At 47.7% G+C, this 26,861-nt stretch overlaps 4 protein-coding genes across 37 annotated transcripts in view; 2 read left to right on the forward strand and 2 right to left on the reverse strand.

The window, feature by feature from the left end:
• ZNF142 (zinc finger protein 142) overlaps window positions 1-1,469 on the reverse strand; it is a 24,769-nt gene extending 23,300 nt beyond the window's left edge. For 7 of the 12 annotated variants that reach the window (XM_035305715.3, XM_035305716.3, XM_078328501.1 and 4 more), the window contains exons 1-2: window positions 1,392-1,469; window positions 720-899 (exon numbers count right to left, since the gene is read on the reverse strand). In XM_035305715.3, the coding sequence (XP_035161606.1) occupies window positions 720-765 (46 nt within the window). In that variant the 5' untranslated portion in view covers window positions 766-899; window positions 1,392-1,469. Of the gene's footprint in view, window positions 1-719; window positions 900-981 lie in introns of all 12 variants that reach the window. The other 5 variants (XM_078328502.1, XM_078328497.1, XM_078328500.1 and 2 more) reach the window with 2 other exon arrangements.
• BCS1L (BCS1 ubiquinol-cytochrome c reductase complex chaperone) lies at window positions 846-5,442 on the forward strand. 13 transcript variants are annotated; one of them, XM_035305725.2, is made up of 9 exons: window positions 1,739-1,768; window positions 2,321-2,417; window positions 2,951-3,319; window positions 3,418-3,557; window positions 3,774-3,968; window positions 4,204-4,267; window positions 4,512-4,681; window positions 4,875-4,992; window positions 5,133-5,442. In XM_035305725.2, the coding sequence occupies exons 3-9, from the start codon at window positions 3,000-3,002 to the stop codon at window positions 5,383-5,385; spliced, it is 1,260 nt and encodes a 419-aa protein (XP_035161616.1). In that variant the 5' UTR covers window positions 1,739-1,768; window positions 2,321-2,417; window positions 2,951-2,999; the 3' UTR covers window positions 5,386-5,442. The 13 variants fall into 13 exon arrangements, with proteins under 13 accessions (XP_054113905.1, XP_035161616.1, XP_078184692.1 ...); XM_078328566.1 differs by having other exon boundaries at window positions 3,299-3,319; XM_054257930.2 differs by lacking the exons at window positions 1,739-1,768; window positions 2,321-2,417 and adding an exon at window positions 846-1,658.
• A 446-nt stretch (window positions 5,443-5,888) lies between these two features.
• Window positions 5,889-13,930, reverse strand: RNF25 (ring finger protein 25). Its single transcript, XM_002749794.5, has 10 exons — window positions 13,874-13,930; window positions 10,810-10,884; window positions 10,448-10,550; window positions 10,288-10,355; window positions 10,121-10,190; window positions 8,092-8,163; window positions 7,856-7,993; window positions 7,155-7,247; window positions 6,734-6,868; window positions 5,889-6,530 (listed from the first exon to the last, which is right to left on the reverse strand). Exons 1-10 carry the CDS (start codon window positions 13,912-13,914, stop codon window positions 5,952-5,954), a joined length of 1,374 nt encoding a protein of 457 aa, XP_002749840.1. The 5' UTR covers window positions 13,915-13,930; the 3' UTR covers window positions 5,889-5,951.
• Window positions 13,931-13,940: 10 nt separating this feature from the next.
• Window positions 13,941-26,861, forward strand: part of STK36 (serine/threonine kinase 36) — a 33,352-nt gene continuing 20,431 nt past the window's right edge. For 5 of the 11 annotated variants that reach the window (XM_017973728.4, XM_017973729.4, XM_078328505.1 and 2 more), the window contains exons 1-10: window positions 13,953-14,166; window positions 14,692-14,867; window positions 15,575-15,715; window positions 15,804-15,881; window positions 20,667-20,797; window positions 21,038-21,287; window positions 23,484-23,577; window positions 23,867-24,036; window positions 24,201-24,388; window positions 25,225-25,324. In XM_017973728.4, the coding sequence (XP_017829217.1) occupies window positions 14,784-14,867; window positions 15,575-15,715; window positions 15,804-15,881; window positions 20,667-20,797; window positions 21,038-21,287; window positions 23,484-23,577; window positions 23,867-24,036; window positions 24,201-24,388; window positions 25,225-25,324 (1,236 nt within the window). In that variant the 5' untranslated portion in view covers window positions 13,953-14,166; window positions 14,692-14,783. Of the gene's footprint in view, window positions 14,167-14,239; window positions 14,311-14,691; window positions 14,868-15,574; window positions 15,716-15,803; window positions 15,882-20,666; window positions 20,798-21,037; window positions 21,288-23,483; window positions 23,578-23,866; window positions 24,037-24,200; window positions 24,389-25,224; window positions 25,325-26,861 lie in introns of those variants that run through there. The other 6 variants (XM_035305721.3, XM_078328506.1, XM_035305717.3 and 3 more) reach the window with 3 other exon arrangements.

Here is a 26,861-nt window from a genome sequence, read left to right on the forward strand (position 1 = left end):
CTGGCTAACCAATTAACTATCCTTGAAGAAGCTGCACAAATGTCACTTCCGCCATGAAAGCTTCCTGACACTCTTAACCCATTCTCTCTCTGGCGTCCTAAGGGCACCCTGTACACAGTCCTATCAGAAACGAGGTCACATTGCACTGTTGTTTACCTGTCAGTTTCTCTCCCTAGATGTGTAGCTTTTTAATAATTTGTTGACATTATCACTTCAATATCACTTTGTGATACTGACATTATTATCGCTTCAGTGAATACAAACCACCCACAATCGAGGATTCCAGTGAAGTACCAGACAGGGAACTGCACTGCAGTAAAGCTAGGTATCTTGTACCAAACCAGTGGTTTATCATTTATAATGTAACATATTTGGAGAGTTTTCAAACTCATTAACTATCACCTAAAACTAAATATGGGAACATAACTGAGGAATGAATGACAATTAAATTGCATACTGTTATACACGGCTATAATGAATTTAAGCTGAATAATTAGTAATTAATAAGAATGATAGTAATCATTTTATGAAATTGAGTCATAGAGAAGTTGCAAAAAGAAAAAAAAAAAAAAAAAAGAAAGCAAGATCCTGCAATCTGACTGTCCCTACTTCCAGAATCCCACGGACTCAAAACAGCGGCTCACAGGGATTCACAAGGTGGCTGGGAAGGGCACTCTCGCGGTCAGAGGGATTCTCTGTAAACCGCAGCCTCCACTTACTGAATTTTATCGCTGCTCTGGGGAATCTTCCGGCTCGGCCATTCATAGCCTCCGGGGGGAGCCAAGGAGGACGCAGAGCCGTCAAGATTAAGAACCTTCTTCACCCGCGGGAGGGGAGGGTGAGATAGGAGACCGATAGTCACGAGAGAAGAAACACGCGTTATCTTCCGGGCAGGAGCACTGAGGAAAAGAAAGGACAGACTAAGGCAGAGAGAAGGCCAGGAGAAACAACGGGCCCCGGCCTAGGGACCCGGGTTCCCACCTGCCGCTGGGTTCTGACTCTCCGCGTGGCCTTGGACAGAGTCGCCTAGCTTCTCTGGGCCTCAGCTTTCCTGTCTGTAAAATGGAGGTGATGACAGTGTCCACATCTTCGGGCGGGAGCTGGATCACAAGAGCCAGCGAACTGGAAAGGCGGTTTGTAACCTGGAAGGCTTGGGATGGAGCATCTTCATGATTTTGTTCCAGAGAGCAGCGGGTACCCGGGCGGGGTCCAGAGCAATGACGCGACTGCGGCGCCGGGGCCCAGCTCTTCTGCGTGCTCCCTTCAGTACCTCCTCCCGAGAGTTCCCAGGGTCCAGGCCCACCCTGATGCCTTGACTGGAAAAACTTTGCCTCCGGCTCGCTCCACCCCCGATTCCCTTCCCAGTTCCCGCCCCGCAGCCGCTCACTCACCTCCGGACCCAGAGCCGGCTGGAGCCGCATCTCTATGGTCGGCAGTGGCTGGAGCGGCCGCCCGGGCCCACTTTGTGCGACCGCCTCCGGCCCAGCAGCCTCTAGTATATCGGGGATATGGAAGCCACTCTCTCTTCCGCTTGCCGGCTGCCGTGGTGCTCTATGTTTTCTCTCTGTGGTTTTTCCCCGCCCTCCACCCCTACTCCAGCCCTGAAGTCGGAGGAAGCACCATCGAGAGCTCTGGGGTAGAGTGGCGTGGGCTTCTCGGTAGGTGTGGCGGGAAGTAGATGAAAGGACTCGGGGCGGGGCCGAGCGCTGCTTCCCCCAAGTGCGGGTGCGGTGAAACCAACGAGACGGAGGGCCAGAGAGTCATGGCGGTGAGTGGGCGGAGTGACTGGTTGCCCTAAACCATGTGGCTGGAGGCACGAACTGGGGTGTGGGCGAGGTTCAGGAGGGGGTTTCTGGGTGTCGCGGAGGGGGAGGGGACGGGAGAGCTTTGTCTGTGGCCTTCCATGCATAGGTGTTTTGGAATTTTGGATCCCAGTTCTGAGGCTCAGCCGAGGTCACTGCTGTCAGCTCATCTCCCTGCATGCCAGGTGCAAGGCAAAGTGGCCGGGGTTCGGGGTTGGAGGACAGGTGTACTAGAGACAACTTTGCGCTTATCCCTCAGGATCTTATTTGTCTACAGTGTAACGATCCGTGGAGAAAGTAGCAGATGGGTAGGTTTCAGTTGGGGAGGATAAGGGAGAAAAGAACCGGCATTCCGAACCAAGAGAACTGCATGAGCAAGGAGGTGGGAGGTTGCTTATCTGTTGAACATATTTGTTGCATATTTGCTGAACAGGTAGTGTTAGGAACTAATCTATGAAAGGTAGGTGTGCGCCGTATTGCGGAGGGCCTTGAGTACCAGGCTCAATTTGTACCCCCAGCCATTGAAGGCACTGGAGCAGAAAGAGAGATGGAATTGGAGCTGATCCCTATGATGAAAGATCCGGACCCTTGTGTAGCTGTTGAGTGAAGCAGGAGGTGAAGAAAAAAGTGCCATTTCAAGAACTATAATTTTAAATATAGTTTAGGTGGGAAGTAATAAAGGTCTAAACAGGACATTAGATATTGGGAACGTAAGGGAGAGGATATTTGAAGGACGTTACTCATGGTAACAAGGCATAGAGTTATTGACAAATCAATGGATGCTTCCCCCTTGCTGACTCCAGCTAGTGGGCCCCTTTCTATAAAAGCTGGTACCATGGACCACAAAAATCCTGTCCATTCATTATCCTGATGTGAAGCCAGTTTATATTGCTCTTTTTGGTTTAAGGCATCTCCAGACATGGTCCTCTGGTAAGAAACAGGTATGAGTAGAGTAATGAAGGGCAAAATGGGATGAGGGGCATTGCATGGAATGCAAGTCTTCACCCTTGCATTCCAATACTACCCTTACCCCACAAAAGGAGGATATTGACCAACAGAGTAGTGCTAACCTGTGCGCAGGGCTGGAGAGGTCCAATTTTTAAAGTAATCTTTTGCTTTGTCCCATCTCCACTGTTCCCCACTCGTAGGTTTTTGCAACACCCCAGGGCTGGTAAGGTTTGGTGTTTCCCTTTCAAGATGCCACTTTCAGACTTTATTCTGGCCCTGAAGGACAATCCCTACTTTGGGGCTGGATTTGGGCTGGTGGGTGTGGGCACAGTCCTGGCCCTGGCCCGGAAGGGTGCCCAGCTGGGCCTGGTGGCATTCCGGCGCCATTACATGATCACACTGGAAGTCCCTGCTCGAGACAGGAGCTATGCTTGGTTGCTTAGCTGGCTCACCCGCCACAGTACCCGTACTCAGCACCTCAGTGTGGAGACTTCGTACCTTCAGCATGAGAGTGGCCGCATTTCCACTAAGTTTGAATTTGTCCCCAGCCCTGGAAACCACTTTATCTGGTAAGGTTGGGAGCCAGGGAGGGCTGTGAGAGTAGAAAAAAATGATGGGAGCTGGGTTTGAACCATTCACTCACTCTGTTTTGATTGTTCTTATTCAGGTATCAGGGGAAATGGATCCGAGTAGAACGAAGTCGAGAGATGCAGATGATAGACTTGCAGACGGGGACTCCTTGGGAATCTGTCACCTTCACGGCCCTGGGCACTGACCGAAAGGTTTTCTTCAACATCCTGGAGGAAGGTGTGGGATGGCACAGGCAGGCTTTCTAGGGACATTGCAGGGATGGGGACATTTGACATCAGAGGATAAGCAGTTTGGAGAGGTGGAATAAGCAGACCAGGGTGAGCCCAGGGGAGCACGGGGCCAGAAGGAAGCTGTTGGGCATAGCTCCACCTAATCGAAGAATCAGCCATGGTGAAGAGAATTATTGGCTTTATCTCATCTTTTCCTTTTCAGCTCGAGAGCTAGCCTTGCAGCAGGAGGAAGGGAAGACCGTGATGTACACAGCTGTAGGCTCTGAATGGCGTCCCTTTGGCTATCCACGCCGCCGGCGGCCACTGAGTTCTGTGGTTCTACAACAGGGTCTGGCTGACCGAATTGTCAGAGACATCCGGGAATTCATTGATAACCCCAAGTGGTACACCGACAGAGGTAAGAAGCAGCTAAGATCTTGGCTGTGCTATTTTTGACATTTTAGAGGGGACAGGTTGGTCTCTGGCCAGATGGGGTGATAGAAAGTTCTAGTCCAATTCCCAGAGATTAAGAGGAATGAAAAGTTGTGTATGAGGATGATTTATTTCCCTACCAGTTATCAGGCTTCCAGCGGGCAGGGCTGGGAATGAACGTGGATATCGGGCAAAATCCATATCAACCTGGCTCTCCCTAGGCATTCCCTACAGACGTGGCTACCTGCTTTATGGGCCCCCTGGTTGTGGAAAGAGCAGTTTTATGTGAGTAGTCAAAATTTCTCTTGGTGAAACTAAGCCTTTGTGAAAACACTGGGCTGATGGGGTTGGAAAGGGAAGTGAATCTGGGGACCAGGGGCCGGGATAAACATGAAATGTGTGGAACATTAGGGTGTGAGCTAGAAGTTAAGCCTCTGAGACACATATCCCCAGACTGAGAGGAGAGTAGCTGGGCCTGAGGAAGCATTTCCAGGTTGCCTGCTACCTCCTGCCATCCCATCCTCCATAGCACAGCCCTGGCTGGGGAACTGGAGCACAGCATCTGCCTGCTGAGTCTCACAGACTCCAGCCTCTCTGATGACCGGCTCAACCACCTGCTGAGCGTGGCCCCACAGCAGAGCCTGGTGCTCCTGGAAGACGTGGATGCTGCTTTTCTCAGTCGAGACTTGGCTGCGGAGAGTAAGTGAGGGGTTCTGGAGGAAGGGGAATGGGTAACTGGAACAGGGGAAGACAGTAGAAATCTAGAGGGCTGACAGAGGATGCCTGGGTTAACAGCAGGAGCCCATGAGAGGCATGGTAAGAGAACATAGTGGGGCGTGCTGATTTTATGCTGGGCTATGACTACCCATGCTTTATCTTTGCCTTCCTCCAGACCCAGTAAAGTACCAAGGCCTAGGTCGCCTCACCTTCAGTGGACTGCTCAATGCCTTGGATGGTGTGGCTTCCACTGAGGCCCGCATCGTGTTCATGACCACCAACCATGTGGACAGGTAGGAAGGAGCCAGGGATTCTGAGACCAAGGCAAGAGCCCACCTCCTCGGTGCCTTGAGAGGAGCAGGAGGTCGAGGGGCCATCTCTTTTGGGTGCTAGTGTGACTGCTGCCTGTGACTCTTTCCCTGTCTTCTCTCAGGTTGGACCCTGCCCTGATACGCCCTGGGCGAGTGGACCTGAAGGAGTACGTGGGCTACTGCTCACACTGGCAGCTGACCCAGATGTTCCAGAGGTTCTATCCAGGGCAGGCACCTTCCTTAGCTGAGGACTTTGCAGAACAAGTCCTTCGAGCTGCAACCCAGATCAGCCCTGCCCAGGTGCAGGGCTACTTCATGCTGTACAAAAATGACCCTGTAGGGGCAATTCACAATGCTGAGTCTCTGAGGAGGTGATTAGGCTGCACTCAGCTCGGCTCTCCTCCTCTAGTTCAATAAACATCTGCCACACTACTCTGCTCTCGGATCTCCCTTCATCACTGGATTGGTACTTGAATAAAAACCAGGCGCTGCAATCACAGGTGCCTACAGGGGTCAGTCAGGCAACCACATATGCAAATGATGGAGCACAGACTAAGATAGAGATGAGACATAAAACAGGAAACTAAGTTCCTCTACCTAAAGGCATTCTATGTATGTATATAATGGACAGACGTGGGTGTGTACACAATGGGTTAACGGGAGTCCTAAGGACTCTGCTTACATGCTGACATCCCACTAGTTTTCTCTGGAACTGATTACACTAGCTGATGAGATGTCAGACCCTCTTTACCCAGCTCTTTGGAGAACAGACTTCAGAGCACAGGTGGGGGCTGCTTTGCCACACCCCAATCTTACTAGGAATTGAGAAAAAGACCCATTTCTCACAGGCTAGGCGCTGCTGAGCAAAGAAAGCCAAACAAGGTCAAATATCTTTATTATTCCCCTTCCATCCCCAATTTCCCTGTCCCTGCCAAGTCCTGCTAGGAACCATCCTCAGATTCCAGGCCTAGGGGCTCCCTCTGAGTACCAGGCCGGTATGCTCCCTGGCCCCGAGGCAGGCGGGGGTAGGAAGAACCCGGGGTCCGGCCTTTGGAGCGCTCCCAGCGAGCACAGTCCCGAGTCCTGCGGGGTGGGGGGCCCTGCCAGCTGCCAGGCCCCTTCTCTTGGGGAGGACCTTCAACCCCTTCACTATGGGGTTCTGGCTTTAGGTCCATGGGCTCCTTGAGGGGCCCCTCAGGAGGTGGCAGTTCTTTGGTGTTACAGGTACCTTTGGGGGCATGGCACTCCCCTCCCTTCAGGTACCTCCGTTCAGGCTGTCGCCAGGGACCTCGACTGGGCTTGGGGGGATCTAGCACAGCTTTCTGGGTTTCGCCCAACCTTTGCTGATTTGGCCCAGCCCCTGGAATCTTCTCACACATGTACTGGGTGGCCACAGGCAGAGGAGCTGGCAAGGTGGATTGGACGGCTGGTGAGGTGGACAGATCTGCTGCAAGGGTGCTGGGCGGGTGGGATCCTTTGGAGACATCTACAGCTGACTCAGGTTCCACAGGGGCAGGAGGCTAGAAAGAAATGAGATAATGCAGTAAGGGGGATGCAGCTCCTCAAAGCAGGGAACCGCAAGTCCCTCTCCTACCATCGGGGCTGACCAAGATCAGTCTTTAATCTCCCTGCTTAGAACAAAGCCCACTCTGGGGCCATGGCAGATTGGGGTTTGTAGGAAGGTTGGTGGCATTACGGGATGACTGGGAAACCCTTCCCTCACCTGCTGAAGGCTGATGAAGTATCGGTTTCGCTCAGCCTCGAGGTCAATGATGCCCCCCCGCTCCTGCTGCCTCTGGTAGAGCCGCTTGAGTTCTTCTTGCTGGCGCAGGCTCTCTGCACTGGGCTGGTACTGCTCCTGGAAGGAGGAATAGCAGAGAGGAAATAATGAACAGCAGAAGGCAGACTCAAATCCCTGCGCCTCCAAGTCTGCCTCAGGAAATGTGCAAAAGATTCTGGTTTAGCCGCTCAGGTCTGGGCTCCCAGAGTCAGGCTCCCACCAGTGGGGGCTGTGGCTTTGCAGAGAGGTCCTAGGCAGTTCAAACCCAATTCCAGAGATTCCATTTGACACAGACAAGATGCCATTCCTTACTCTTTAGAAAATGCCATTACTCCTGGCTCACATTTGAAGAAAGTCCCCTTACCATGGGCTGTTGGGGTTCAGGGGCTGCTTTCAGCGAGGCAAGATCATATATGAGGGGCTCTCTGCACACCGGACACTGCACACCGACTGCCTTCTAAAAAAGAGAAATCACATGCCTGCATCACAGCCCAGGATGCCCCCTGGTGCTGATCTAGTCAGCCAACCTAATCCACAGAGGGCTGGGACTAAAAGGCACAGGGACACTGGTTCAGCAGTGAGTTGGGACAGAACACCAGGCAGTCTTACTAGAGGTCTCCTAGACGGAGAAGGAGGCTTGTAATCCCAGCAATTTGGGAGGCCGAGCGAGCAGATAACTTGAGGTAAGAAGTTTGAGATCAGCCTGGCCAACGTGGTAAAACCCCATCTCCACCGAACATATAAAAATTAGCTGGGCATGGTGGTGGGCGCCTGTAACCCCAGCTACTCCGGAGGCTGAGGCAGGAGGATCGCTTGAACCCAGAAGCGAAGGGTGCAGTGAGCCGAGATCACACCACTGCACTCCAGCCTGGGCAGCAGAGTGAGACTCCATCTCCAAAAATAAAATATAAGGGTGCCCTTTTTTCTGGACAGAGGTAATAGTTCATTAATCTTAGTATCTATGACCCTAAAAAGGTGAAGAGCCACTGGAGTGGAGGGATGGGAAGGCTGTGAAAGGCAGTGCCTAAGGGTGTCAGGTGAGAGCGCAGTTGCAGTGAGTTCGACCTGTTTGGTTGCAGCATGCTGCCGTTCCTGCTCCTGTCCTTGTGCCTTCAGCTCTTGCTCCATGTGCTGAATGTACCGAGCAAGGCAGTGGCAGTGGAAGTAGTGGTAACAGGGTGTTTTGGTAAAGGCCTCCTTCTCCTAGAGGGAGGACAGATATAGGGTACTAAGTCAGAGCTCTCTCACAGCCCTCACCTGCCTGTTCCAAGCAGATGCCATGTCCCAAGAGAGAATCTCACCTGGAAACCATAGAGGCAGATGACACACTGGCCATGAGGGATGTTGTTATCTGTGAGAATTTCCTTCCCTTTCTGAGGAGAGAAGACACTGATCAAATGGGGGGTAGGGGACAGAATGGTGAGCAACGCTTGTCTCCTACTCCTAGGAGTGAATGGCTGGACGCAGCTCCTTCCAGGCCAGTTTGGTACCTGGTGTTTATGATTTCTGTCTTGATGATTCTCCCTCTGCTGGGAATCAGTCCTTCTCCACATCCCTGCCCCCCTCCCCACAATTGGATCTTTCTGGTTTTGAAATCCAACTTAATCGTTTTTCCTTTCTTTAAGTCACTTTTAATATATCTTGGAGATGAAAATAATACACCTTGAAAGAAAAAAATGTTCAATTAAAACTCATATTCTGAGAGGCCTTTCTTGATTAACCCCCTTCAATATTACTCCCTACCATGGGGCAATGAGTTTGTTCTGAGTCAGCTTTCAGAAAGCATGTCAAAGCATGGACAACCCAAATGGACAGAGAATTCACAAGGCATCAAGTTGGGCTGTGAAATATGCATTTGAATTGTTATTTGAATAGCTAATAGTGTACTCTGGAATTCCACAAACTCCAAGGCTGCATTGTGGAAGCCTGACCTAGGACTGCTACAGAGGCCTAGCAAACCCACTCTCTTTGACTCTCAGCCACCCACCTTCATTCTGTTCTGGACATTTTTCTTAAAAATTTAAACTAGGAGAAGCTGGGTGTGGTGGCTCATGCCTATAATCCCAGCACTTTGGGAGGCCGAGGCTGAAGTCAGCAGTTCAAGACCAGCCTGGCCAACATGGAGAAACCCCACCTCTCTAAAAACACAAAATTAGCTGGGTATGGTGGCATATAACGGTAATCTCAGCTATTCGGGAGGCTGAGGCAGGATAATCACTTGAATCCTGGAGGCGGAGATTGCAGTGAGCTGAGATCATGCCACTGCGCTCCAGGCTGGGTGACAGACTAAGACTGTCTCAAAAAAAAAAAAAAAAATTAAACTAGGGGGAAAAAAGACTGTACTTAATTGTATAGTGCAGTGGCTAGTCACAGGTGCGACCCCACTACTGATCAGCATGGGAGTTTTGACCTGCTCCATTTCCAACCTGGGCCAGTTCACCCCTCCTTAGGCAACCTAGTGGTCCCCTGCTCCCGGGAGGTTACCATATTGATGCCAAACTTAGTGTGGACACCTGATTGGCATAGCGCACTACAGCCCAGAACTCCTGGAGTCAAGCAATCCTCCCACCTCAGCCTTCGAAGTAGCTGGGACTACAGGCCCGCGCCACCACTCCTGGCTTAATTGTTATTTTTAATCTCAAATAAAAGTTTTCTGTGTACATTGAAGCTCCAGGTATTGCTTCATGTGGGTTGTTTCATTAAACAGTGTACAAGCTCTTTTAGTAAGGAACCATGACTTTTCTTTTCTTCGGCCTCCCCAATAGCTGGGATTACAGGCACGTGCCACCATGCCCGGCTAATTTTTTGTATTTTTAGAAGACACAGGGTTTCACCACGTTGGCCAGGCTGGTTTGGAACTCCTGGCCTCGAGCAATCCACCTGTCTTAGCCTCCCAAAGTGCTAGGAATACAGGCATGAGCCACTGCATCCGGCCAACCACGACTTTTTCTAGTCAATTCCAATGGCAGTCCAGCCTTCAAATGTTCATTTATGGCTAAGACTCCCCCAAGCAAGATCCTTATTTTTTGCCACTTTCAGTTGCCATTGCCTAGAGGACAAGAAACAGACTGAAACTGAAGCAAGAAAAATTCAAGTTGAAGAGAAAGACATTTTCTGTCAAGATGCTGGCATACACAACTTGGAGAAGCTACTGAACTGTCTTTTGGGAAGTTTTTCAAATAGAAGAGTCTCATTTCTCTGGATTAATTTAGGCCTTACCTAATGACTCCAGATCTATTAAAGATTCTAGGTCCATGGTTTCCCTTTTATGGCTAGAAACTGCTCTAGCTTGAAGGAAAGAACATATTCCCAGGCTAGCGCACCTCTTACCTCAATGAGTTCATAGAGCATGGCAGTGCCCAGCCCAGCCTTGGCCACATGGCCCAGCGCCTGTAAGATCCTGGAGGAAGATGGCAAACCAAATATTAGGCCTGCCCACTTCCCTCACAAGGCAAAGCTGTAGCTGAGTTTTCCCTGTTCTGACAGGTCCAACTTACGTGTGGATCTGTTCATCTGAGAGTCCTCGGGGATTTCGAATAGAGATCTGTGGCACCTCATGGGGATACTAGTGGGGGCAAATCACAAGTTACTGCTGAGCTGATCCACCCCAGGGACTTTCCCCTTCCTCCCTTTGCTACCACAGAGTAGGAGCTTCACCTCTGCTGGGACCTGAAGCACCAGAGTGAAGCAGACATACTGTGAATCCTGGTCCTCTGCAGTGGCAGGATGCAAAGTGATGTAGATCTCCCACGGTGAAGTTCTGCAGGTGGATAAAGTGGAAACGCAGGTGTGACTGGGCAGGGGCTTCGGGGCTGGGGAGGATGGGGTTCAGACAGTAAAGTGGGCAGAGGAAGTATGCATTGGACTCTTTCTTTTGGGGAGGATTAAAGGAATAGCTTTTGTCGACACAAGAGAAGTATTATCTCTGAATTAAGGCTCACAGTGTCTTAAGACCCAGATTCAGCATAGAACCTCTCATTACTAGAGGGATTCCTGCCCACCGCTGGTTGAATACATACCTGCCATTTCCTTTAATCACCTGTAGTTCATCCAGATAGATGGACTCTAACACTTCAACCTCAGAGGGAAGGACCCTAGAAAGACAGGAGTAGACTGACTCACAATTACATCTCTCCCTGCTGAAGCCTGCTAAGGGCAATAAAGGCTGGCTTTGTAGAAAAATGGCAAGCTACCAGAATGCATTCTCCTGTTATACTCCTTAAAAACAAGGAAAATGTTTCCTTAAGTGGTCAACTGGCCATGTAGTGGGCATGAAAATCAGAATTTTAGGCCTCATTTATGCCAACAGATGAGGAAATGCATTCCAGAGAAGTAAAATGACTAACCAAGGCTTAACATAGGTGGAACTGGGGCCAGAGCCAGGTTTCCTGACTCCCTGTTTAAGTTTCATTCCACTTTATGGCTGACTCTCTGGTCTAGAAATATGGCACCCATTTATTAGCATTAACGTTAACCAATATTACGCCAGTCTTTCCCTACATCACTGTCCAGTGTGGATCTCAGTGCCTTGGCTACTGTCTATACCCACTGTTAACACCAGTCATCACAAGCCTGCTTAAAGGAGATACCAACCTCAACACAACAGGTCTAGGGTGGTGTAAAGGCTGTGTTGTAATGAAGAGCCAGCAGCCTCAGAGTTAGTAACAGGTACTAATCACTTATTGGCTATGTGATCTGTGAAGTGACCTCTCCGTAAGCTTAAGTTATCCTGTCTATCACATATAGGTAATACCACCTATTCTCTAGGGCCATTATGAAGATAAAACGTGACTTGTTTATATAAAGTACCTAATAATATCTGCGCTATAATAGCTAGGCTATGTCCTCTTTTTTTTCCTGTCCGTATATAACCTTCTCCCTTAAAAGGAAAGAGGGAGGGGGGGAGGTAGTTAGAGTATTCTGGATGTATTTATGACCCTGGCTGTCTAGTTGATCTAGATCAGCCTGTTGAGATTAGGTCTATCGTTCTGATGTAAATCAGAGGACACACATGCTTCAGCATAGGAACAGCAATTGAAATGAAATTAAAGCTGAGTGATGAGTTTGTGTCTACAGCTCTACCCAGGTGATATATGGAAAAATGCATACTTTGCTTTCCTACGCGACTCCCTGTTTATTCTAAGAGTAAGGCTGCCCCAGCAGGACCTATGTCAGTGTTGTTAAGTCTTAGGCAGAAACTTCAAAATATAAAATATAAAGCTTTACACCTCACAGATAGCAGTGTTATTTTGACTGATATGGGAGTGGGAGTCTCAGTACTACAAGCTGCTGCACTCACTGTTGCTCTCTCCATGGCTCAAGGTGTCTCCCTCGAATCTTAAAAGTTCCCCCTAAACAGGTGAGTGTGCGGGTCATGCCTATAAATTATCCCAGCACTTTGGGTGGCTGAGATGGGAGGCCAGGAGCTAGGCTGAGATGGGAGGCTAGGACCAGCCTAGGCAACAAAGCAAGATGCTGTTTCTACAAAAAATAATAAATTAGCTAGACACGGTGGTCCCAGCTACTTGGGAGGCTGAGGCAGAAAAATCACTGGAGCCCAAGAGGTCAAGGCTTTAGTTAGCCATGATCTCGCCACTGTACTACTCCAGCCTGGGTGACAAAGTAAGACTCTGTCTCTTAAAAAAAAAAAAAGTTTCCCTGAACACTTTAAAAACCACTAGTCTAGATAGTCTTAATAAAGGCCAGTACTAGCTGGGATCCCTGAACCAATGTAACACTGAGGTGTGGCCTCAGTCAAGTGGACCTTCAATACTTTGCCCACCCTAGTTAATTATGTGGATCCTGGATGGGATGGATAGTGGTAAGGTGGTGGCAATATGGTGGGGGGAGGGGCAGGCACTGAAGAATGTCCTAGTACAAAGAACCTAAGGTGTGGAGCCAGACAGATGTGGATTTCTAGTCATAATTTTCTACCTTTTGGCAACTTACTTTACTTCTTTGGGGCTCATTTAGTCTTCCCAGGTGCCTGTATCTCAGTTATTAATGAAAAGGAGGCTGGGCGTGGTGGCTCACGCCTGTAATTCCAGCACCTTGGGAGACTGAGGTGGGAGGATCACTTGAGCCCAGGGGTTCAAGATCAGCCAAGCCAACATGGCAAAACTCTGTCTCTACAAAAAATACAAAAATTAGCCGGCCACGGTGACGTGCACCTGTGGTCTCGCTACTCGGCAGGCTGAGGCAGGAGGATCACCTGAGCCTGGGGAGGTCAAGGCTGCAGTGAGCAATAACTGCACCACTGCACACTAGTATGGGCGAGAGTGAGACCCTGTCTCAAAAATAAATAAATACATTTAAAAAAAAAAGCAAGCAAACAAACCCAAAAAACAAAAAGCAGACAAGTATGTTACAAATCCATCTTGGTCTTCTCAACTATTCTGAGGTAGATGCCACACCCACTTTTTTACAGCTGAGGACACTGACTCACAGATGCTAGGTGGACTGGTTAGCATCACACAGCTAATAAAATACAGAGTTAACCCACATTTACCCTACTTTCAAATCCCAGAGTCCTTCCATGTTCCAGTCTTTTGTTAAGAATGCTTGAGAGAAGGACTAGAGGGACTTTATGTGAGGTGTAAAGCTTTATTCAGACAATCGTCCTCACTAGTGCTGTCTGGGAGAGAGAAGGTTGAGGGAAGCGTCGGCAGAAAAAGGCTGATCCAAGGGGAAAGGGGGACCGGAGCTCGAGGGCAGTGGTTCCGAGAAGGTGAAGGGGAGATGGTGAGGTCTGACGAGCAGGCTTCCCCCAAAGCCCCTGAGAAAATTCATTTCAAGAGGAGAGAAAGGGATGGTGTGAGGCTGGAGGAAAGGGGATCGCACCGGATAAGGAGAAGCCCGAACTGGCCCGGCGGGCGCAGACCGGGTCTTCACTCACTCAGATCAGCGCCCCTCCACCCTCCCCTTCCCCAGTCCAGAAGCTCTCCCAGAGGAGATGTCAGCATCTCTGCCATCCCTCATCCCTCGCTTCACCCGACACGCCCGCTGTACAGACTGTCGGCGACAGCCGCTAGGCCTCTGGACTAAATCCAGGCCATCAGCCAAAGCCCATGCCCCCAAAGTTACCAGTCCTCCTCCCCTGCAGCTGCAGACGCTGACGCCGCCATATCTTCTCCGGCCCGCAGCCGGAACCGGAAATGCCCTTAGGGAAGTCGAAGGCGGAAAACTAAGAGAGGTGGGCAGCTAGCGTCGTTTCTAGGCAACCGTAGATTCCGGGTCCATAGCGGGGCCTGATGGCCTTGAGGCAGTTCGGAAGTATGCCAGGAAGTGCCCTTGTGCTATCCGTTGTCCCTCCCACACCTCTGAGCGCCTTTGTCCTTTGAACTTCTCATCGGTTCTAGCGAGTAAAATTTAAGAAAGTGAGCCAAAAGAGATCGGTGGGAGAGGGGGGGTGGAGAAGAATTATAAGTCAGGCAAAGTACTCAGGCAGTCAGAATAAATGGGGCTAAAGGCCAGGGAATCTGTCCCTCGGTCTGAGGAGCTTGGACGCTCCTAGGCTGGGGGTGAGAGAGGGACTCTGGCCTGTGAAGCGCACGGGCCAGGGGGTCTGAGAGCGGGTGCTGAGGAGGCTGGGAGTGGCAGGAACTTGGGGGAGACTCGAAGGAACAGGGTTGAGTGGGCAAAGGCTAGGTTGAGAGAGCAGGGTTGAGTGGGCGAGCTGGGTGGAGGGAGAAGGGAGACCAGGTGTCAGGTGGGTGTGGGGCTGGGTTGGGGCCAGGAGGCTGAAAGTCAGGAGGAACTACAAAGAGACGCACTGTTTGTTCCAAGATCTCATCATCTTTCCATCCATTCTACCCTCCCATGTTTTTTTGAGGCTTACGTTATTGTGAAAAAGAGGAAAAGGCAAGGTGGCTAACATTTTTTCTTTCTCATGCCCGAACTAGGCCTCCCAGATGTTGTGGAACTGTCCCTGGATCTATAGCTCTTTACCACCATCTCTACGTTTTTCCTTCTAAGAGATCCTGAAACCTCTGTCATGGAAAAGTACCACGTATTGGAGATGATTGGAGAAGGCTCTTTTGGAAGGGTGTACAAGGGTCGAAGAAAATACAGTGCTCAGGTGTTGCACAAAGAGGGATACCTTTTGGGTGGGATTTGGTACCTCCAACCCGGGTGGAAAATGGGTCAAGAAGAGATGTATTTCTACCAGTTTGTATTTCTAAGGCACTGACTCCCTCATACTTCTTATGGAGTATAAACTCTGAAGTTGGATTACTTGGGTGCAAATTCCATCTCCACTGCTTTCTAGCCTTAGAATTATAGATAAATTACTTAACTTCTCTATGTCTCAAATTCCTCATCTCTAGAATGGGGATAAGAACAGCAACTGATTGATGGAGTTTGAGGATTAAATATGTTGTCACATTAAATCACTTAGTACAGTGCCGGGCTCTTAGTAAACAACAAATATTATTAGTTTCTAGCGTACCATCTAGTAAGAGTTAAACCACTTGAACTCTATTATTCCCTCTTCGTTTTTTCTTCCTTTCTTTTCCCCTGAATCTCCTCTTGACTCCTTTGATTAAATCAGAACACTTCTCCAAGAAGGTGGATGTCTGGCAAATGTTGTTTCCTCCTGGGATGAGGAGTGGGGAAAGCCTGGATAAGGCCACGGTACCATGGGGAAAGTGGAAGTGAGAGACTAACAGAAATAAGAGTTTCTCAAATACTCTAAAGTCTGACTTCTGGAGCTCTGAGATTAAGGCTGAAATTCTGGCTCTTTTCAGTGTGTGATTAGGCATTAACTCTTCACCTTACCACTGACAGGTCATAGCCCTGAAGTTCATTCCAAAATTGGGGCGCTCAGAGAAGGAGCTGAGGAATTTGCAACGAGAGATTGAAATCATGCGGGGTCTGCAGCATCCCAACATTGTGCATATGCTTGACAGCTTTGAAACTGACAAAGAGGTGTGCTTTGACAGTTTTGGGCCCCCTCTTCCTAAGCACAAGGGTCTCAGGAATTTCCCAGCCTCGTGCCACTGTCTTCTATCTGTAGGTGGTGGTGGTGACAGACTATGCTGAGGGAGAGCTCTTTCAGATCCTAGAAGATGATGGAAAACTTCCCGAAGACCAGGTATGCTTCCTGCCTTCAAGTTTTCCCCCACCATCGACCTCTCTCCAGGGAAGAACTGGTAGAGCAAGCTAAGGGCACTGAGAGTCTCCATTTCGAAGACTTCTGAGAAGAATATAAGAGTCTAGGTATAAGCTGGGTGTGGTGGCTCACGCCTGGAGTCGCAGCACTTTGGGAGGCTGAGGCAGGTGGATCACAAGGTCAGGAGTTCGAAATCCCAGCACTTTCGGAGGCTGAGGCAGGTGGATCACAAGGTCAGGAGTTTGAGACCTGCCTGACCAACATGGTGAAACCCTGTCTCTACTAAAAATATAAAAATTAGCTGGGCATGGTGATGCGCACCTATAAGCCCAGCTACTTGGGAGGCTGAGGTAGGAGAATCGCTTGAACCTGAGAGGCGGAGGTTATGGTGAGCTGAGATCGCGCCACTGCAGCCCTTCCTGGGCAAGAGAGCGAGACTCCATCTCAAAAAAAAAAAAAAAAAAAAGGAGTCTAGGTATATAGAGACAGTGTAGCGTGGGAGTGAATTATGTAAACATTGGATCCAAAATATCCGAGTAGGAAGCTTGGCTCTGCTCCTTCCTAGCTGGGTCTCCTTGGATAAGTTGCTTTAATTTATTTGTGCTTAGTTTCCTCATTTGTAAAATGGAGATAATAATCATGTTTGCCTGATAAGTCTATGGTGAAGAGTGACAAGTCAGGTAATGTGTTTAAATAGTTAGCTATTAACACTGTTATTGTTATTACATACCTTTATGGAAGAAGGCCCAGTGTGATGGTACCAGAAAGAGGGCAGTAAGAATAAAGGTTGTGGGCTGGGCATGGTGGCTTATGCCTGTAATTCCAGCACTTTGGGAGGCCAAGGCAGGCAGATACTTGAGGTCGGGAGTTTGAGATCAGCCTGACCAAACCCCATCTCTACTAAAAATACAAAATTAGCCCGGTGTGGTGGTGCATGCCTATAATCCCAGCTACTCGAGAGGCTGAGGCAAGAGAATTGCTTGAATCCGGGAGACCAAGGTTGCAGTGAGCTGAGATCGCGCCGTTGTACTCCAGCCTGGGCAACAAGAGCAAAACTCTGTCTCAAAAAAAAAAAAAAAAAGAATAAAGGTGTGGTGAGTCAGGATTCACCACCAGGACATAGTGGTTAACAGTGGGATTTTATTGGACATATCCTCCAGTCACATTTATTCTAGGAGTTTCTCTGTATCTGAGCAAGTAGGCCCCCTCGGGACTCATTATTGCAGCATTCCCTTTCCTTCTGACAAATAGTAAATAATCATATTCTTTTATTATTTCATTTTTAATTGAATTTTATTTTTTGAGATGGAGTCTCACTCTGTTGCCCAGGCTGGAGTCCAGTGACACAATCTTGGTTTACAGCAACTTCCGCCTCCTGGGTTCAAGTGATTCTCCTGCTTCAGCTTCCCCAGTAGCTAGGATTATAGCATGTGCCGCCATACCCAGCTAATTTTGTATTTTTTTTTTTTTTTTTGGGAGGAAGGCAGGAAGGGAGGGAAGGAGGATGGTAGGGAGGAAGGAAGGGATGAAGGAAGGAAGGAAGGGAAGTAGGGGGGTGGGAGGGAGAGAGGGAGGGAAGGGAAGGAAGGAAATCAAGCAATGAGAGAGACATTGCCGACCTGGATCTAGAGGTTTACAAGTTGATTTCTTTTTTTTGAGAGAAGGAAAGAAAAAAAAATAAATAAGTAAAGGAGAGGAAGAAAGAGGGAGAGTAAACGGAAATATTGCTTTATTCTGAACAAAATTGGGTATTAATAATGGCCAATCAATGTTTCATTTAAACTTATGAGTAGGTGTGATGTGGTATTGACAAGAATGTATATTTTGTGTATTTGAAGTGGGGAGCTCTATAAATATTTATTAAGTTTATTTGTTCCGGATCTGAGTTCGAGTCCTTGATATCCTTATTAATTTTCTGTCTCATTGAGTCTAAGTCTTTATGTATCTGGGTGTTAGGATTGTTAGCTCTTGTTGTTGTGTTGATCCTTTTACCACTGTATCTTTGTTGCTTTAAAATCTATTTTATCTGATAACGAGATTTGCAACTCCTGCTTTTTATTTATTGTTTATTTTTGCTCTCCATTTGGTTGGTAAATCTTTCTCCATCCCTTTGTTTTGAGTCTTTGTGTATCCTTGCATGTGAAACAGGTCTGGATGTAACATGCCGTTGGGTTTTGGCTGTATCTTTTGATTGGGGGATTTAGTCGATTTAAATTTAGGGTTACTGCCATTTGATGTTAACTGGCTGTTTTATCCATTCGTTGGTGTAAATTCTTCTTTCTGTTGGTGCTCTTTACTTTTTGGTATATTTTGAGAAAGGCTAATACTGGTTGTTTCTTTCTGTGTGTAATGCTTCTTTTAGAAGCTCTTGTAAAGCAGGCCTGGTGGTAATAAAATCTCTGAGTTCTTGCTTGTTCATAAAAGATTTTATTTTTCCTTCAGTTGTGAAGTTTAGTTTGGCTGGATATGAAATTCTGGGCTGAAGGTTCTGTTCTTTGAGGAGGTTGAATATTGGCCCCCACTCTCTTCTGGCTTGTAGAGTTTCTGCTGAAAGATCTGCTGTAAGTCTGATAGGCTTGCCTTTGTTGGTAACCTGACCTTTCTCTCTGGCTGCCCTTAGTATTTTCTCCTTCATTTCAACCCTGGTGAATCTAATGATTATGTGCCTTGGGGTTGCTCTTCTTGAGGAATATCTTTGTGGTGTTCTCTTTATTACCTGGGATTGAATGTTGACCTGCTTTGCTAGTTTAGGAAAATTTTCCTGAATAATATCCTGAAGGGTATTTTCCAGCTTGGATTCATTCTCTCGGTCGCATTGAGGTATACCTATCAAATGTAAATTTGGTCTTTTCACATAGTCCCACATTTCTTGGAGACTTTGCTCATTCCTTTTTATCCTTTTTTCTCTAATCTTTTCTTCACGTTTTATTTCATTAAGTTGGACTTTGACCTCTGATATCCCTTCTTCTGCTTGAACAATTCGAGTGTTTAAACCTGTGCATACTTCTCGGAGTTCCTGTATTGTATTCTTCAGTTTCATTAATTCACTTATATTCCTCTCTAAGTTGTCTATTCTCAATAGGATTTCATCAAACCTTTTTTCAAAATTCCTAATTTCTTTATGTTGGGCTACAACATGTTCTTTTCACTCACCGAAGTTTGTTATTATCCATTCCTTGAAGAGTACTTCTGTCATTGCGATGCGCTGGTTCTCCATCCAGCCTTGTTCCATTGTTGATGTGGAACTGTGTTCATCTTTAGAGGGAGAGGCGTTCTGACTTTGAGTATTCTCAGCTTTTTTACGCTGGTTTCTTCCCGTCATTGTAAATTTATCCTCCTGTCGTCTTTGAATTTACCAACTTTCAGATTAGGTCTCTTGAGTGGGCGTCCAGGTTGTTAGTTCCCAGGGCCAGAGCAGCAGCGTTAAAACTGATGGTGCTTTTCTTCCCAGGATTCTCCTGTCGGGCTTCCTTCTTGTGTCCGGGCTTCTTTCTTGTGTCCGTAGTAGGCGACTCTGCCTTCCCGGGGCTCCAAACCTAGGTCAGAAGGGGAACTGGTCCCGTTTACTCTGCGCCGAGCGCTGCCACACTGAGGTGCCGTCACAGCCGCTGTGACGGGCTCTGGTGTTGTGCTGGGGGCCCGTGTAGGTCCTCTAAACCTGTTTACTCTGCTCCAAGAGCTGCCGCGCCAAGATGCCGGCGGAACCGCTGTGCCAGCCACGAGAGTCACGCTGGCGACCCGTGTGTTTCCTCCACTGGGGATCTTCTGCTCCGTGAGCGACCAGAATTTGTCTGAAAGTGTGGCGTCCTCTAGTTCTCCATGCCTTCACTGAGAGCTGCAATCCCGGGATGTTAGCGATCGGCCATCTTGGATCGTTCCCTAATTTTGTATTTTTAATAGAGATGGGGTTTCACCATGTTAGGCAGGCTGGTCTCGAACTCCTGGCCTCAGGTGATCCGCCCACCTCAACCTCCCAAAGTGCTGGCATTACAGGCGTGACCACCACACCCAACCACCATATTTTTGTTTTGTTTGGTTTTTTGTTTTTATTTTGAGATGGAGTCTTGCTCTGTCGCCCAGGCTGGAATGCAGTGGTGTGATCTCCGCTCACTGCAACCTCTGCCTCCCGATCCTCCTGCCTCAGCCTCAGATTAGCTGGGACTACAGGCGTGTGCCACCACGCCTGGCTAATTTTTTGTATTTGTAGTAGAGATGGGGTTTCACCCTGTTACCCAGGATGGTCTCGATCTTCTGACCTCATGATCTGCCCGCCTTGGCCTCCCAAAGTGCTGGGATTACAGGAGTGACCCGCCTCACCCGGCCTCATATTTGTTTTATCTGTCTCGTTTGTTTGTCTGACTACTTCTCCTGAAAAAAGGCATTTTGTCTTATTTAATAAAGGGTAATGTATTTTGAATATTTCCTATGTGCCAGGCACCATTCTGAATATTATTTTGCATGCTTTAACTCAATCCTCACAATAATCCTCTGAAGTGGATGGGGTCGTTATATAGATTGTCACCTTAGTTTGCCCATAGTCAAGCAGATAGTAAATGAGATTCAATAAATTTGCATTGAATGAATGAATGAGCAAATGAAAGAGTGATTAAACAAGGGGAGCAATAACTAAGAAAGGAATAGTGTGAAGCTCTGCAAGAAAGGGAAGGAAGAAAAGATTAGCAGTAGTATTAGGAAAAGTTTTTGGGCTTGACAGCCAGCTGCTGCTTCTTACCTTTTCTTTCTTTCTCCCACTTGTTTGACCTCTAGGTTCAGGTCATCGCTGCTCAGTTGGTGTCAGCCCTGTACTATCTGCATTCTCACCGCATCCTACACCGAGACATGAAACCTCAGAACATCCTCCTTGCCAAGGGTGGTGGCATCAAGCTCTGTGACTTTGGGTAAGGATTCTGAGCATCCATCTATGCTTCCAGTTTCACAGGGAATCTTAGACCATACTCTTGACTTACTTGGTCCTCATTTTAGAACCAGAGCTGGAGACTGGGACTTCTGCTGGGTCTTTTGGAGCATCATCAAAGATGCTCCCTCTGCTCCGGTTCGGGATATCTCTATGTAAGGTAGTAGTGACCAGATTTAGAATATCTTTTCCCTTTCCATTTCCATCCCATTATCTTCTGCAGGTTTGCCCGGGCTATGAGCACCAACACAATGGTGCTGACGTCCATCAAAGGCACACCACTCTATATGTCTCCGGAGCTGGTGGAGGAGCGGCCATACGACCACACGGCGGACCTCTGGTCTGTTGGCTGCATACTGTATGAACTGGCAGTAGGCACCCCTCCCTTCTATGCTACAAGCATCTTTCAACTGGTCAGCCTCATTCTCAAGGACCCTGTACGCTGGCCTTCAACTATTAGTCCCTGCTTTAAGGTAATGAATATTGAAAGGGTGATTACTTTTACATTAGAAATCTGTCTCCCTCTACCTCTGTTCCTTTTTCCAAAGTCCTTTTCCAGAGCCAAGGCAGGACTTTGCAGTTACTGAATTAATGCCTTTGTTAGTTTGTTCTCACATTGCTATACAGAGCTATCAGAGACTGGGTAATTTATAAATCAAAGAGGTTTAATTGGCTCACAGTTTGATAGCCTGTACAGGAAGCGTGGCTTGGGAGGCCTCAGGAAACTTACAATCATGGCGGAAAGCAAAAGGGAAACAGGCATGTCTTAAGTGGTGGATTAGGAGGAAGATAGAGAAGGGGAAGGTGCTACACACTTTTAAACAGCCAGATCTCATGAAAACTCACTCACTATCATGAGAACAGCAGGGGGAAGTCCACCCCCATAATACAATCACCTCCTACCAGACCCTTCCTCCAACATTGGAGATTATTACAATTCAACATGAGATTTGGATGGGGACACAAATCCAAACCATATCAATGCCGGAGCGGGGCCGGGCAGCCTTGCTTTTCTACTGCAGGGGCTTATTCTGGGAGGATGTTCTAAAGTTTGCCAAACCTGAGAATGGTGACTCCAGTTTGAGCCAGGCTATGCTGTATTACAATGAAAAAGTAACTTGAAGATACCGGAGATAGATACTGGTCCTCTTACATGCCATCTATTCCACTTATGGAATAGAGGGCATGGTGGGAGCTGGTGGAGCTGGTTCAGTGATTAGGGACAGATGATGGAGGTGGTGCCTACTCTCTGTGACTAAGTCAGTAGGCTGGAGGAGGGAAGAGAGTGGGAAAGGAATTGGACTTCTTTTCTATTTCTTTTTTAATTAATTTTTTTTTTTTAGAGACAGGGTCTCACTCTGTTGCACAGGCTGGTCTCAAACTCCTGGCCTCAAATCTTCCTGTCTCAACTTCCTAAAGTGTTAGGATTACAGGCATGAGTTACTGCACCCAACCCTCGTTTATTTTTTATGTAGGGCAAAATTATAGATCTTCAATGGAATTTAAATACAATCTTCTCACAGAGTGAAACCTCATTACAGCTTTGCTTTATCTGAGATGAAAAGGGACAGCAAAAAAAAAAAAGAGAGAGAGAGAGAAGGGACAACAAATTCCTCCCCTGTTTAGCTGAGGAGGCCCCAATAATTGTCAAGAAGAACCTAAATGAAGGAATCTTAAGTGGAGGAGGCACACATAGTATATTCATTCTCCCGTGGGCTGATGTGCAGGAAGCTCCAGCAACATCCGTAGTTAAACAGATCACCTTGTTTTAGAAAAGTGGTCATAATCTACTAGTACCTCTGTTCCTATTTCAGGCCCAATTGGGGATTTCCCCAAAGATTCCTGGTAATCGATGTATCCTTTTCAGAGACAGTCTCCTTATCTCTCCACTTCTCAAGACTTGCTAAGAGATTTCTGTTTTTGAGTACTCCCAAACACACCTTCACACAATTACTTGTTTGTGAATGTGCTTTTAACCAAAAATGCATCTGTTCCTACCCAGCCACAAACAAAACAGTCAAAGAGAGGACAGTGTGAATAGTTTGGGAATTCTTTGAATGTTTGTTTTCTGAAGATGTTTATGAAGATGACATCTCTTTCTCCCAGTTTTTTTTTCTCCCTTCTTTTTTTTTTTTTTTTGAGACGGAGTTTCGCTCTTGTTACCCAGGCTGGAGTGCAATGGCGCGATCTCGGCTCACCGCAACCTCCGCTCCTGGGTTCAGGCAATTCTCCTGCCTCAGCCTCCTGAGTAGCTGGGATTACAGGCACGCGCCACCATGTTGACCAGGATGGTCTGGATCTCTTGACCTCGTGATCCACCCGCCTTGGCCTCCCAAAGTGCTGGGATTACAGGCGTGAGCCACCGTGCCCGGCCTTTTTCCTCCCTTCTTTACAAAGTTGGTGACATTAAAATTTGTTTTTACTTCTGGGGTTATAAAATGTCCATGAACAGGATTTGGGGTCCTGTCCCTAGGGGGTGAGGCAGTGGTCTGTCCGTGATGTCAGCCAGGAAAATGGGGCCTAAACAAAGTTTTTAGAGGGTGTGATCAGGAGCAGCTAGTCTGCTGTGAAAATGGATATGGGAGTCTTGGTTTGCCAGTTCTGCTGATAAGTTAGAGCCCTAAGGGAAGGGAAGGAATGACTGATGGAGTATATTTTTCTCTCTGTAGAACTTCCTGCAGGGACTGCTCACCAAAGACCCCCGGCAGCGACTGTCCTGGCCAGACCTCTTACATCACCCCTTTATTGCTGGTCGTGTCACCAGTGAGTCATCAGGTTCCCATGCCTCTTGTACTTCCCAGAACTTTCTCCAAACCACTTCCCTTTCCCTTCCCCCACCATCTAGGTCTAACATATCCTCTTTCCTCCTGCAGCTTGAACTTTCTTCCTAGCCCTTCAGCTAACCTTTGCCATTTCCCTTGTAATCTCTTGTCACTTTTTCAAAATGGTCTTCTTGCACAGAAGCCTGGAGACACTGAAGTTGTCCCTGGCCAAGTGGACATAGTGACTACAACCCCCATGATCATGTCTTCCTCCTCTTCCCTCCCTGCAGTAATAACTGAGCCAGCACGCCCATATTTGGGCAACCCGTTCACCAGCCGCCTACCCCCAGAACTGCAGGTCCTAAAGGACGAACAGGCCCATCGATTGGCCCCCAAAGGCAATCAGTCTCGCATCTTGACTCAGGCCTATAAGCGCATGGCTGAGGAGGCCAGGCAGAAGGTATGTGGGGCAGAGGAAAATATGTGAAATGACCAGACTAGTGACTGGGGAGTTAGAGGAGGAGGGTGACTTTCTAGGGTTTGGGGGAGGGCTATGAATAGCATCCATAGTGTCCTATGTCAACCAAATAGCTCTGATCCAGTGTCGTCTCCTACCTCCCATAGAAACATCAGAACACAGGACCTGCCCTTGAGCAAGAGGACAAAACCAGCACGGTGGCTCCTGGCACAGCCCCTCTGCCCAGACTCGGGACCACTCCTCAGGAATCAAGCCTCCTGGCTGGGATCTTAACCTCAGAAATGAAGAGCAGCTGGGCTGAGTCAGGGACTGGAGCGGTGCCCCATGCACCTGGGTGAGAAGGGTATAGGTAGGGATTTGTAGAGCAGGGTAGCTTGCATATCTTTGACTCTAGCCAAAGCAAATACAAAATGGTCCCTGTTACTAGCCACTGCCTAAATATGGATAGAGCCTTGAGAGTCTGAGTCCTAGGTTCTTGGATTCTAATTATAGATGCTTTTCTGATTCATCAGCAAACTTGGGGCATTTCTCTTCTTTATGTACATTGAAAGGTTGGCTGAGGCTGGGCACAGTGGCTCACGCCTGTAATCCTAGCACTTTGGGAGGTCAAGGCGGGTGGATCACAAAGTCAAGAGACGGAGACCAGCCTGGCCAACAATAGTGAAACCCCGTCTCTACTAAAATACAAAAATTAGCTAGGTATGGTGGTGCACACCTGTAGTCCCAACTACTCAGAAAGCTGAGGCAGAAGAATTTCTTGAAGCCGGGAAGTGGAGGTTGCAGTGAGTTGAGATAGTGCCACTGTACTCCAGCCTGGCACCTGACGAAAGAGTGAGACTGTCTCAAAAAAAAAAAAAAAACGGTTAGCTGAAAAGGAAAGAATCATCTCTATCCAAAAGGGAAGATTATTTTGGGTTGAGAGCCCTAGGTGAAAACTGCAAAGCAGACTCGAGAATAAGCTCTAAAGTGAGAAGACACTTAAGGATATTTTTGTAGTAGTCAACATATCCTGTGCTGGTCATATCCTATATCCCAGAAAGAAGTCTCCTCTAGTCAATCCTATATGGCTTGTTTCTCATTCCTATCCTGGGCCTACAGAGAGGGACAAGTTAATGAATCTTGAGACTCATAGGTTTGAAACCCATTCTACTCCCTGGCTTCCTCTGGCAGGGAAAACCTGACCACCCCAGATTGTGAACAAGCATTCCCAGAGGAGAGGCCAGAGGTGCTGGGCCAGCGGGGCATTGATGCAGTGGACCTGGAAAATGAGGTGAGGCCCAGGGGCTCTTATTGACTTTGTTTCTTTCATGGGATGCTGGGTCTAGGTAGATGTTTTTCTAGAACAGTGATTCCCAATCCCCTAAGTATGAGCTCCCTTTGTATTAAAAGGTATTGCTTTTTTACTCATTTATAGATTTTAATTGCACAGTATCTGAACATATAATTATGAAAAATGGAAACACATAGGTAAAAATGAAGGTCCTCATTGAGTTAGTCCTCAGGGTGACCAGTGTTATTAATTTAGGCTGTCTCCTTCCAAACTTTCTATAATTTCACATACATGCATATGCACACGTAGGATTTTATGGTTTGGCTGTTTTTCCGTTACTGAGTTTGTACTACATGTATTATTTGGCGTCATGCCTCTTTCACCATATAATCTGGGATCTTTCTACACCAGAGCATGTAGTTTTACCACAATCTTTTTTTTTCTTTTCAAGACAGTCTTACTCTGTTGCCCAGGCTGAAGTGCAGTGGCAAGATCTTGGCTCACTGCACCTCTGCCTCCTGGGTTCAAGCAATTCTCCTGCCTCAGCCTGCTGAGTAGCTGGGATTATAGGCTTGTGCCACCATGCCTGGCTAATTTTTATATTTTTAGAAGAGACAGAGTTTCACCATGTTGGTCAGGCTAGTCTCAAATTCCTGACCTCAAATGATCTGCCCACCTTGGCCTCCCAAATTGCTGGCATAACAGGCGTGAGCCACTGTGCCAGGCCTACAATCTTTTATTAATTTTTTTTTTAGAGTTTTGCCCTTTTTTTTGAAATAATTTCCAACTTAAAGAATAATTATGAGAATACCACAAAGAATTCCTGTATATACCCTTGTCTTAGTCTATTTTTTGCTGCTATAACAGAATACCTCAGACAGGTAATTTATTAAAAACAGAAATTTATTTCTCACAATTCTGGAGTCTGTGAAGTCCAAGATCAAGGTGCTGGCAGATTGGGTCATAGTCTCCAGGAAGGTGCCTTGAATGCTAGTCCTTGAGAGGGGAAGAATGACGAATGCAGTGTTCTCACTTTCCAGAAGTGCAGAGGAGAATGAACCCACTCCTGCAAGCCCTTCTTTTTTTTTTGAGACAGAGTCTTGCTCTGTTGCCCAAGGTGGAGTACAGTGGCACAATCTCAGCTTACCGCAACCTCTGCCTCCTGGGTTCAAGCAATTCCCTGCCTCAGCCTCCTGAGTAGCTGAGATTACAGATGCATGCCACCACACCTGGCTAATTTTTGTATTTTTAGTAGAGACAGGGTTTCACCATCTTGGCCAGGCTGGTCTTGAACTCCTGACCTCGTGATTCACTTGCCTTGGCCTCCCAAAGTGCTGGGATTACAGGCGTAAGCCACTGCAAACCCTTCTTATAGCGTCAGTCCATTCTTGAAGGCAGAGCCCTTGTGACCTAAACACTCCCGATCAGGCACTACCTCCTAATGCTGGTGCAATGGAGATTAAGTTTCTAATGTGAGTTTTGGAGAGGACAGAACATTCAAACCATAGCAACACTTCTTATTTTTATTTTTATCGAG

This window comes from Callithrix jacchus, chromosome 6 (genome assembly GCF_049354715.1).
Source record: "Callithrix jacchus isolate 240 chromosome 6, calJac240_pri, whole genome shotgun sequence".
NCBI lineage: Eukaryota > Metazoa > Chordata > Mammalia > Primates > Cebidae > Callithrix > Callithrix jacchus.

What these genes read in the sequence shown, in the direction of transcription:
- RNF25 (XM_002749794.5), bottom strand. Translation starts at nt 13,914, where the DNA reads ATGGCGGCGTCAGCGTCTGCAGCTGCAGGGGAGGAGGACTG. An exon ending in GCTGCAGGGGAGGAGGACTG is followed by an intron (nt 10,885 to 13,873) that starts GTAACTTTGGGG and finishes CTGTCTTTCTAG; the next exon opens with GGTCCTTCCCTCTGAGGTTG. An exon ending in TCTGCCTCTATGGTTTCCAG is followed by an intron (nt 7,994 to 8,091) that starts GTGAGATTCTCT and finishes TCCTCCCTCTAG; the next exon opens with GAGAAGGAGGCCTTTACCAA.
- BCS1L (XM_035305722.2), top strand. Translation starts at nt 2,775, where the DNA reads ATGAGGGGCATTGCATGGAATGCAAGTCTTCACCCTTGCATTCCAATA. An exon ending in CTTCAACATCCTGGAGGAAG is followed by an intron (nt 3,558 to 3,773) that starts GTGTGGGATGGC and finishes TTTCCTTTTCAG; the next exon opens with CTCGAGAGCTAGCCTTGCAG. An exon ending in CAAGTGGTACACCGACAGAG is followed by an intron (nt 3,969 to 4,203) that starts GTAAGAAGCAGC and finishes GGCTCTCCCTAG; the next exon opens with GCATTCCCTACAGACGTGGC.